The sequence below is a fragment of the Mustela nivalis genome (assembly GCF_964662115.1).
Source record: "Mustela nivalis genome assembly, chromosome: 13".
NCBI classification, from domain to species: Eukaryota; Metazoa; Chordata; class Mammalia; order Carnivora; family Mustelidae; genus Mustela; species Mustela nivalis.
Genome location: NC_139032.1, coordinates 34,722,207 through 34,734,643, shown reverse-complemented (window position 1 = coordinate 34,734,643; position 12,437 = coordinate 34,722,207). Strand labels below are relative to the sequence as shown.

At 36.4% G+C, this 12,437-nt stretch overlaps 1 protein-coding gene across 15 annotated transcripts in view; it reads left to right on the top strand.

The window, feature by feature from the left end:
* Positions 1 to 12,437, top strand: part of PTPRD (protein tyrosine phosphatase receptor type D) — a 194,094-nt gene that overhangs the window by 142,867 nt on the left and 38,790 nt on the right. For all 15 annotated transcript variants that reach the window (XM_082694980.1, XM_082694978.1, XM_082694974.1 and 12 more), the window contains 2 exons: positions 1,003 to 1,122; positions 1,637 to 1,791. In XM_082694980.1, coding sequence (XP_082551106.1) covers positions 1,003 to 1,122; positions 1,637 to 1,791 — 275 coding nt within the window. The remainder of the gene's footprint in view (positions 1 to 1,002; positions 1,123 to 1,636; positions 1,792 to 12,437) is intronic.

The window sequence follows — 12,437 nt, the reverse complement described above, 5'->3', positions numbered from 1 at the left end:
AAATCTTTCTTTTTCAACTACAAGGTGTGATTCCTAATATAAAATGGTATTACATTTCTTTATCTAGAGAAATGCATTTCATTTAAGAATTTCTCCTATCTTCTTTTAATCTGAGATAGAAAGGGTAAATATATTATCTATGATCTTACTAGAAAATACAGTGTTGTGTTTGTCATTTTTTATTACGCTTTTTAATATCCATGGTACATAGTAAGTTTGAAATGTATTCCAGACTTGGAATTATTTTTCTTTTGCATGTTAAACTAATTGGCTTGAATACTTTTTATGTACTTTTGTTCAACTCCACATAGAAATTGTAGATTATTCATCTGAAATGAATGAATTTTAAATTACTTAAACTTCGCATTAGTGTATGACTCTCTGAGACCGGTTTTAAAGAACACACAGCTTCTTTCCCCTGCACATTATTGATTTAATTAGTCTTGAATACACATACCATATATCTTGCATTTTTTACAATGTTATGTTGTTTATTATACTTTGATAGATTCACAAATTATTTCTACTTTTCTTTAAACAAGTATATTTGGGAATTTGATAGTTTAAGATGAACTAGCTTGTGCCTTTTAAACCTTGATGATGAGCACTAATTGTCTCACCATGTCATTTAAATGGCTGAGCATAATCCTCCTATTGCAATTCATAACATATATCCCAGAACAAATTTGTGTTTTCTTTTCAAGTGCTCTAAAGTTTCAAATACCTCTTTCCTTATTTTACTCAGCAACAATCTGCAATTTATTTTTCTTCAGGAAAATTGAATCTGTTACTGCTTAGTATTCCTACCAGTTTGAAAAATGTGGTTTATATTGGCATCAGAGCAGTAATTTACATATATTGGGATAACAAGAATGCATGCCAGAAAAAGATCAACATAAAATGAAATGCAAAAAAGCTGTTTTCCTTCAACAGTAACCCCACGTGAAGCTAATAGAGAAATTGATGAGCATCTGCCCTGAATGTGTCACTTGTTTCTTCTAGGTGAAGTGTGACCAGTATTGGCCCAGTAGAGGCACAGAAACCCATGGACTGGTCCAAGTGACGCTTCTAGATACGGTGGAGTTGGCCACGTACTGTGTGCGGACTTTTGCACTTTACAAGGTTTGTCTTTATTTTTGCCCCTCCCTTTCCCTTTTTCATTTTTTAAAGAAAGTGTCTTTTGAGAAATCAGATATCTTAAGACTTTACTTAAATCTTGATTCCACTGGCAACGGTGAAGAATGAAATAATTCTTCCATTATCGCTCAGCAATTTTTCTCCTTCTCCAGCAATTTATCAGTAAATGTGGAAGTCTTGCTCTGGACGGAAGTTTTGGCAAATGATGAGTAGATGAAGAAGAATTAGTTCTTACCATAAAATACAATAGGTGTACTCCTTATAGTTACACCTGAAAAATGCAATGCTTCTCACATAAGAATGTTCATCTCCCTGAGCAAATACTTGTTTACAAAGAGCTTTACATTGATAGCTCCAAAGAGTGCATCTTCCCAAAGGTCATAGGGTAGGAGGAGGAATTAAGACAGCACATTTTCATGTTACCTCTTCCATGTTGCTACTCATCGTTACAACCTGAGGCTACGAACACAAAATTTTACCCAGTCTTCCTACTTCACAGAATGGGTCAAGCGAGAAGAGAGAAGTAAGACAATTCCAGTTCACTGCCTGGCCTGATCATGGTGTTCCAGAACACCCTACGCCTTTCCTAGCTTTCTTACGGAGAGTCAAAACCTGTAACCCTCCTGATGCAGGACCCATGGTTGTGCACTGCAGGTAAGAACCACTGAGAGAATTTGTTTTTCTCACAGTCAGAAGGTCCACGAGGAAACAGAAAGCTAAATTGTTCCTCATTGGATAGTCTCTTTCCAATTTCTACTACCCCAATTTCTGGGATAGTAGATTGCTTTATAAATAATGCAAGTGTTTTGGGGGGTGCCTGGGTGGTTCAGCTGGTTAAGCAAGTGCCTTCAGCTTAGGTTATGATCCAAGAGTCCCCGGATGGAGTCCCACATCGGGCTCCCTGGTTGTCAGGGAGCCTGCTTCTCTCTGACCCCTCCCCTCTCATGCTCCTTCTCTCTTTCAAATAAATAAAATCTTAAAAAAAAAAAGCAGGTGTTTTTTAATCAAACGAGGCCTATATTAACATTGGTAGAAAGGATTTGATATGGATGAATATGCCCCTCTGGACATGATAAGCAACTATGGTTCTTGCTATTTTCTCTTTGGAGCAAAAATAAATAAATATGTAAACACAAAATTAAATGTGCTCATGGTAATAACTATATGAAACAGAAAAGAATTAAGAATCAGTCTTATGGGGCGCCTGGGTGGCTCAGTAGGTTAAGCCGCTGCCTTCAGCTCAGGTCATGATCTCAGGGTCCTGGGATCGAGCCCCGCATCGGGCTCTTTGCTCAGCAGGGAGCCTGCTTCCTCCTCTCTCTCTCTCTCTCTCTCTGCCTGCCTCTCTGCCTACTTGTGATCTCTCTCTGTCAAATAAATAAATAAAATATTTTAAAAAAAAAGAATCAGTCTTGTGATTTGGTTCAAGTTTCATCTATGTGAGGAATATTCTTTAGAAGATGACAGATAGATAGAGAGATAGATAGATGGATGAATTATTTGATAAGTTCCTGTGGCCTGGGCTGATAAAAACCTTTTTACTATGTATAGGAAAAAAAATTTCGAACAAAATGATACCATAAGTATCAAAGCTTTCAGAGAGGGTGTCATACTGCTTAAAGATACCTTCCTATAAAGTATTATCAAGTCACATATAGAAAATATACTAATTTGAGTTTTTAAAATTTACTTAATATAATATAAAGATCTATTTTGGAAGAATTTATTTTATGTATTAGGAGTTAATGAGCCTGTATTTCTTTTGAAGTGTTGTATAATTTATTATTATTTTTTACTTAATTCTGACTAATATTCTTTATATCACCACTCAGATTCTACTATATATATGTTTATACATTTTTAGTATTTAACTGATTTCTTACCAGTTCCTTAGTTCCTCTCAAATATGTTCTCATGAACATATTACTAAATATACCTGGTCATGTTCTGTATGTTACTATATAAATGTATAATTGATATAATCCCTAATAGTTCTTTGTAAACTGGGTACTTCAAACATGAGAGAATATGGTTTTCTGCTGCACAGACAAGTAAAACTGCAGTGGGTAAGTATATTAAAAAAGAAAGCATCTATCACAAACCATTTCTATCATCACATAATACTATAGCTCTTTCACATCCCATATCATACTTGAGCATAATACCCTGGATCCTAGAAATGTTTTTACAAAAAGATGGGGACCACATAGATCAAAATAAAAGCAATAAAACTCCCCTGACTAACCCAAGCTATAGTGGTAATTCTTAAACAGCGGCCTAGCAAGTTTTGAACAAGGAGATACTTATCTCTCTTTCCCAGCAATTTTTTTCCCAACAAAAACTAATCGTACCACATTATATTTATAAAGTATTTTATAAATTCCAAGGCTCTCTCCCATGCTTTATCCTGTTTGATGATCTTAAAGATATGTCAGTTTAAGAAAAGAGAGCAGAAGAGAAGTTACAGGGTTTGGTGTAAGTACTGAGAGCTAGGAAGCCAGACATAGTCCTGCTCATGTTTTATAATCTAGTACTTGCTCTTCTGGACCTGAAACTATGTTCCCTTGTTTTACATAGTTCTGAAACACTAAAAATTATTTTTCTTAACTTGAGCTAATGCTTTTGCATCATGACAGCAGATTTCTGATTCTCCTGCCTATTGGTTTCAGCAGGCATTAGTTTGACCAATCTGTATACTCTGTTATATATACTTCTTTGAATATATCAGAGTCATCGTGCCTGATGACATGCCCCTCCTCCACCAGCTCAACTTGATTATGAAGATCACACAGGAAATGTTTTCAAGTGAATTTTGGCTTCAGAATAGGGAAACAAGAAGTTTGGGCTCATTGAAGAAAGGTTGCCCTCATATTCTTAAAGGCAAAAAGGCAGTTTGCCCAGATACACACATACAGAGATACATACAAAAACGCCTACACACACATTGAGACATGAATAAATGCGAACAAAAATTAAGGAAACCTAACTTGGGAGTTTTCATAAAACATTGTATTTGCATTACAGTTTGAAATATAGCATGTTCCCTCTCTCAAAATGTGTTTCCTATTTCTGTGAATGAAGGTAGAGGACCCGGGAAACTTGACAGAATAACTGATTGATAATTTAAAGACACAGTTTATCCTCTGTTGATCATAAGCAAGATATAAGGCTATATGCTACTTAGTTGGATACAGAAAAGTTTGCAGGCAAGTAGCAGAGATAAGATAGGTAGCTATATGCTTTATTTTGAGAAAACGCATACACTTATATGTACACCCACACCCCTATGTTATGTTAAGCCACCTGGACTCACCTCTGAGAAATGCAGACAACTTTGGAGCAATAAGGAAACAAAGATGAATGTGCAGTGCTAATAGCTGTTGACATTTGGAAGTGCTGTGCCTGAGGCTCTGGAGAAGCTTTGTATTAAACAGAAAAGTAGGTATATCGATAGAAGAAATTTGTTAGTGACTTTGAGAAAAAAATGAGGGAAAAGTGGAGCGTAAACTGAGCTCTGATATTGACTTGGACACAATATATGTTCAAACTTCAGAACACAATTTTTCTGATGGAGTGTCAGAGAAAAATCACTGCAGACAACCACTGCTTGTGTGGGACCCAAGAAATGCCAGTGTAGAACGCATCTTTAAGCAGGCAGAAACTTTGCAGAAAGCCACAATAGACGAGTTACAGAGGGTTATCAGTGATGGTAATCATGATCATGTTGTAAATGACCATACAAATACTATGAAATTTAGTAAATACTGTATTTCATGTTGTGATTTTTTTTTTTCCTGTAATGGATTTGACTTCCTTTCTTTTTTTTTACCCCCTATTATGAAGAAGTGGTGACAAACTCTAACCCAAGCCTTCTGCCAAACAGATTTTGGGAGAATGGAAGAAGCTTTAAATGAAGTCTGGTAGTAGACTAAACAGAGGGAGATGGGGCAGAAAAAGAGAAGATTCACGTTTCCTCCAATAGTCCTGTCTAGTGATAAATGTGCCAGGACTAAAAAGAGCTACTATGAAGAAGAAAAATTCTTACAGTCAGTAGTAAGAAAGGGCGAGGAGCATAATCTAGTGGTAATCTCAGACAAGACCTTGGAAAGTTGAGAAGGCTAGGGTCTACCACATTCATAGAAGAATGGTTCTACAGGCCTGGGAAGAAAGACCAGCTCTAGCTATCAGTCAGTTCATACGGACCATATAAATTCAGCATTAGGAGTGCACATGCTGGATTTTTTGCTTATGGGATTTGTGCCTTTGAGCAAGTATTTCAAATCTGCTAGCTTGGGTTTGTTCTCTGATAAGTGTGGTAACATTCTCTATAATAATAAGAGTTTCATGAAGATTAACTGAAATGATATGAAATAATAAAGCACTTAGGAAAGTGCATAGAATGTAGAAGTATGAAATAATGTTAAATTATTAGTGTATTAATTGAGTGAGTTTTAAAAAGCTGTATATATATTTACACTTAAGAGAAAATAATCAATATTAACTTGGATATAATCTATGTGACTTGAGCCATGTATCCTATGAATAAACAGATTTTTTAAAAGATTTTATTTATTTGTTAGAGAGAGAGAGAGAGAGCACAAGTAGGCAGCGCAGCAGGCAGAGAGAGGGAGAGGCAGACTCTCCACCAAGCAGGGAGTCCAATGTGGGGCTCTGGGATCAGGACCCAGACTGAAGGCAGCCACTTAACTGAATGAGCCACCCAGGAATCCCTAAACAGATATTTCTAAACATGAAATATTTAGTCTAATAGATTTTTAGAAACGTAGATGTTTTCCATAATGGTAATTCTGTCAAATTTTCCCCAGTGACAGAGAACATTTTCTTGTTTGCTGTGAATTAGAATCATTTATAATAACAAATCCGTGTTTACAAAGACCTGAGAAACCATTGAGCTTGTAAGATGATACCATTAAGGATACATAGAAATTAATATGATGGTTCTTGATGACGTCAAGATGAAGTTTGCTCTTAACATTGTGTCCTTGACCCTTTATAATCTAAGCTGATGTCTCTTTCATGCCTCATTGTTCACTCTCTTAGTCACCTACCCTAGCTACACTTTCGAAGTACTTTTATCTCTGGATCTTGCTAAATGATATTTATACACTCTAGAATTTCACCTGTTCCCCTCTCCACCTGCTGATGTTCAATCCTGTTTCATATTTACCCCAAGTAGCACTTGCCATGTATTTGCAAAAGTTGCAAATTGGCCTCAGGTAGTTTTGTTGACATCCATGGTATTTTTTTTTTTTTTTTAATTTAAACTTGAATGCCTTTAAACTGGAATGCACTCTCTAGTCTTCCAAACCTTCCATAACCCTATTGTTTTATACACAGCTCAACCCATCCATTTATAGGGATTGCTTCATATTGTAAACATGAGTTGAAATTCTGGAAAATCCTTTTAAGCTCATTTCCCATTACTCTTCCTGCAGAAAGAATTAAACACTGTATTCTCTGAGCTCTCATAAAATAGGTTCACACTTAGCATATTAACTGTATATGTACAGATCACATATGCCTTAAAATCCCAGAGGGTATAGTTGATGGATTATGCACATTTGTATCCAGCTATTACATCATAGTAGGTGCTCAATAATTGCTTTCTGAAGTTAACTGAATTCCACGTGGTGTTTTAGAAATTTTTATAGAAACAGATCATATCAGGGTTGGATTATATGTTTGTTTGCTTGCTTTATATGAGACTATTTTTCTCCCTACTGTGGCATTTCTTATGAGAATTTAATTGTATTAAATTGCCTTTGTCTTTCTTTTACTTATTTCTGAGCCTCTTTTTCTATAACTCTTTTATGTCCTTTTCCACATAGTCTCCATTCCATGTTAAAGATAGACATAGCTCCCTGTTTTTAGCCGTGATAATAGTTAAACATATTGAATCTTAATCGACAGCAGATATTCTTTCTTCTCAACCGGAGAGGCCATGTTCTAAGTGTTTTACATGTATTAATGTGTTTTACATACAAATCATCTTCAGAGTTAGGAACCTTATTTTCTCATTTTACACAAGAATAAACAGAGACCGAGGAAGACCATCTTACTCGCCTGATTTCATGCCAGTAGTGATAGCCACTGCGTGCCCTAGGCTGCCTGTCCCTATCAACCAAGTGAGTTTTCCAGGCTTTCCTTCACTTGCTGGTCCTCACCTCCAACTTTGGCCACCACTTGGATGGCATTTCACTCTTTAAGCCTGTCCCAATGACCTTGTCAGAATGAGTCAGTCCTTTCTTTCTGGCCCCACATCACATGGCCATATGCTAGCCTTTATTTCACTCATTCTGCATCAGAGTTAATTGTTAATATGTGAGTCTCTTCTACCCCTTAATCATTTTAGAATAATCACAGTGACTACCCATTACTGAGCCATCACTGTTTTCCAAGTATCACTAAGTACTTAAGGGATAACTCATTTAATCCACAGAACAGTATGGTTTATTTGTGAGGATTATTAAACACAAGGAGATTGTAAATTTAGGGCCTATTTCAAAGTCGTTGACCTGTTTACTCATCATCATATCTAGTTCTGACTTTTCTTGTTGCAGAGACTGACTTAGTTCCTTATACTACCTCCTTCATATATGTTTGTTGACTGAATGGTTGTCAGGTGGATATTTGCCATTACTTCTTCATATATATCTATGCAGTACATGAATAGAGACATGCCGTATTTTTCTCCTTACTTATAAAACTTGATTTTGAAAGAAACTAAGGGATAGAACTTCCAGTCTATTTATTAAGCTTGAATTTTCATAGAGGTAATATGTTACATTTCCTCGTATTATTTCATTCTTCCTCTTAGAAAACAAAGAAGTTTTGTTCCCTGTTCTCCCTATTGAGCCCTATTCTTTTTGTTGTTCTACAGAAGAATTTGTGGTTTATACTTTACTATTGCCAAAGGAGTATGACAACTGATGTGAATTTGCTTTTTGTTAAGAATGAATAAATTGGGGTGAAGCCATAATTTCGCTATGTCAATTATAGACTCTTGACCCATGGTACTAACTCTTAGTCATAGTTAATGCCTTTTAGGACCAAGAGAATACATTACTTTTATAGGAGAAATCTATTTGTGAATAAATATGAAGGAGGGATAGATCAAACCCCCTAAACTTGTGTTCTAAATGAGAAGTTTCCAAGAAGAGTAAAATAGACCTCCTAAAGATAATTAAAGTCTTATACAATCAAACATAGAATCAAACCAGACTTTAAAACCAGAAAGAATAAGGGGTGCCTTCATGGCTCAGTCTAACTGACTGAGTTAAGTGTCTGCCTTTGGCTCTGGTTATGATTCTGGGGTGCTGGGATTGAGCCCCATATCAGGCTTCCTGCTCAGCAGAGAGTCGGCTTCTCTCTCTCCCTCTGCACCTCCTCCCATTTGTTCTCTCTCTCTCTCTCATTCCCACAAATAAATAAATAAATAAAATCTTTAAAAAAAAAAAAACTAAGGAATAGAAACTGAGGACTAGATGTAGATAAATACTGTTTTGGAAGTAACAGGGGGCCACTAATGGTGGTCTGATAAAAATCAAATGACAATTTGGAGTTAGAAAGATTCATAAGATCCAATCTTAATAATACTTGTTGACTTTATAAGTGAAAGCACAACCAAGAATGTACTTAGATCATATTTACAACATAACCATTTACTTCTAATATCAAACCAATATAATAAAATTGCCTTTTCAAGGTAAAAAAAGGTTTTTGGAAAATGTTGCATATGATCATAAAAATAAAAGATGCTGTGATCCAAAGGAGCTAAGAGTGTTATGGAAAATTGTTTAATGCATTTTAACCCACCATTTAAATTCCATCCTTTATTTTCCTCAATGCGTTTCATTCAAATATTTCTTTAGATCAAAGACCACAAGTATTGCCAAAGTATGTGATAGTTTTGAGATGCTGACAAGTACAAACCATAGGCCCATATTTTCCTTAAACCAGGGATTTATTTTCATGGATAAATTAATAAAAGAAACTAGTCTTCTGTAGATGAAAGATGGGATTGTTGAAAATACCAACATCTCTTGATAAGAAAATGGGTGGAATACACAAATTGTATCCTTATTTATGAAAACATTTTAAGGTGAGAAGTAATTATACCACACTGAAACTATTGTGTAGGTTCTGTTCTTATATACTAATAATTGTGCATACAGAGAAAATTCTTAATTTATGAAACAACATGGTGATATGAATCAGGAAGCCAGAACTTCAATAGTTTGATGGCACAACGCTGTAAGAGAAAAATGCCTTACATGCACTAAAATAATTTAAGAGTAATTGAACCCAAAGAAAACATTAAAAGGAATTGCATAATGACTCCAGTAGGTGTAAAATATAAAACTCACATTGAAGGTGTTTGGGGTACTGGGGGGGAGCACTCTGGCTGTCTGATGAAATGGAACATTTATTTGAAAAGACAGATATAAAGGCAATAGAGGAGAGGTGAGGCCAATATTTTAAGTAACAACTAATGTCAGTGTCTGATATCAAGGGTAGTTCCTGAAAATACCTGCAGGGGCATCTGGGGAACTGTCACCTTTCCATTCTTATCCCATGCCCAAGAGTTGCAACCAAGTTACTTTTGTGTAGAGAAGTGGCAATTGACAGAGCATCTTTCCATCATCCATTTGATTTAATCTTTACAACAAAAATAGTAGGTGTATATTCTTACCATCTCCACACTAAAGGAAATTGAGACTCTGAAAAGTTAAGTGACTTGCTGAAGACCACATATCCAGCTAGTAAGTAGAAAGTCTGGGTGAGAATTCACGTTTTATGATTCAAGGTCCATTCCTCTTTGTCTACACCATACCACCATTTTCTATTTTGCCCAATTCATGTTACACAAATGAAACAGTCCCCAGCCAGCAACAGAGATGGCTTTTAGTAGATCGAAAATCCCCTTTGGGGACAGCATTAAATGGTGTTTAGTACTGAAAATCACTCGAAATGAGCTTATTAGAGTTGAAATCCCAGCTTTACTGTTCACTGCAACGTATTTAACCTTTCTCAGCCTTGGTTTCCTGATCCGTAAAGTGGGGATAATAGTAGTAGGTCCCTCACAGTATTGCGTATAAAGAGCTAGTAAGATGATATGTGTAAAGTGGTGATTAGCCAGATACCTGCCACATAGGAAGAAGTCAATAAATGTCTGTACTAATAGACATTTTTGTTATTGTTTTGCTTCACATAAAATGTGTTTAAACTGATTCTCTTAGTATCAAACAACGTTATTACTTTTTTCTGAAATGTGAGTTTGACTTCTATGTAATTTGTAACTTAGAAGAGAAGAAATACCTGTGTGTGTGTGTGTGTGTGTGTGTGTGCATATACATATACTAACCTAGGTGAGTGGCAACTATTTAGCACTTTAAAATTTACCACTTTAAAAACGCATAATACTATATGTAGTAGTTATGTCATTGCACTTTTAAAATCTTGTTAAAATAGATGGTTACTATAAGACAAGCCTTTCAGCCTCAAAACCACTGGTATTTGGGTCATATAATTTTTGTTGTGGGAGACTGCCCTGGGCATTGAACAGTGCTTCTCAGCATCCCTGTCCTGTGCCTACTAGATGCCAGTAACTTGCCCCCAAGAATTGTAACAATCAAAAATGCCCTCAGACATTGCTAAATGTCCCCTTGGGAACAAATTCACCCTGGATTGAGAACCATTATTATATGGCAGCTAAACTAATCTTTGATTGTGCAGAATGTATGCATCCAAATGATAGCCCACTTCAAAGGTTTAAAGATTGAAAATACTTTTTTAAATGGCATCCTCATTTTAAACATCGGGGGGGGGGATGTCTTTATGAGACTTCCCTTAAGAATCACTTTTTAGAGCATATAGTAAGGTAGGCTTATAACTTGAAAAATCAGCCAACAATATTCCATATCTTGGAATACATACAACCATACAAACCCATGACTTGGCTCTACAGGTCTCTTGGCACTTAAAAAAGTAAATAAAAAAATAATCCACCTTCAAGGACAAAGATATGCCACCATTAGGGAATACAGAAGAACAGGTGACAGGCTCTTAACTAGACTGCCAAAAGGGAGTTCCAAAAATACTTTCACACCATGGCAGCAAATTAATGCAGCAGCAATAAATCTTCAGCCTCCCAAGGTGGCTACTTCTAAGGGTCATGGTCCTTGGGGCTGACAAATGCTGGGTTTTTCTGCTAGCATATCAGTCACATTGCTTCATATTCATGCTTGGCATGGACGTCTAGCATTCTGAAAGTTCAAAACAATAAGCCCTAGGAATCCGTCTAAGGGCATATGACTTAGTGGCTATCCTCTTTTTCAGTGTCTTGTGGAAGCCAAAGATTAGATGGATGCAAGATAAGTGAGTCATAATGCAAGAACTTCTGCCCAAACATAAAGGTCCTAAAAATCCCTTGCTCTTTGATCTTTGCAGGTTATGTATTTCTGGGCCAGCACACTCCATTTTTAAATGAAAGAGTTTGTTGAGGATGTTTCTTGTGAAATAGTTAAACACTTTTCATTTATTTATTTTTTGTAGACCTTCTTCCAAAGAGCTTGAGAAGTCTCTCTCTTTTTCTCTCTTTCCCCATCCCACCTCCCTCCATACTTTTCCCACTTCCTCCCACCCCTAAAGGAAAATCCTTCTCCACCTTTCAGTCCACCAAGAGAGGGTCAGTGGTTAAGACTTTCACTGATTCATAGTGGTGCATGTAGAGTCTATGGCTTATGATATATCAAAATGGACTAGATGAGTTGAGGCGGGGTAAACTGTAGCTCTACCATTCTGATAATAAAAGCTAAACAGCTACTTGCCCAAATTCCTTTTAACACCTGAAAGGAAAGGACTTTGAGAATTATGATCTTTTTCGGAAAGTATTCCTTTTCCATTTATCTGGTTTTGTTCATTTGTCTCAGATTGGGTTGGTTTAGAGCATGGATCTTTAAAAAAAATTTCAACCATATTTGTGTTTCTGGTACAGCTATGTGCCTTAGGAATTGGTGACCTTTCTGAAGTGGAGGGTGTAGCTATCAGGTAACCACCATGGCTTACAAATACCAACCCAAACTTACTCACTTAAAACCACCACAATCTGTTATTTCTCACAGTTCTGTGGGTTGACTTGGGGCCAGGCAGTGTCTTCTGCTGACCTCTCATGATCTATCCTTTGCAGCCAGCTGGAAAGCCTGTAGAAGCGAGCCTACCCACCTCCCCATGACCTTGCCTCCCAGTCTGGTGGTCTCAGAGTTTGGGGATCAAAGGAG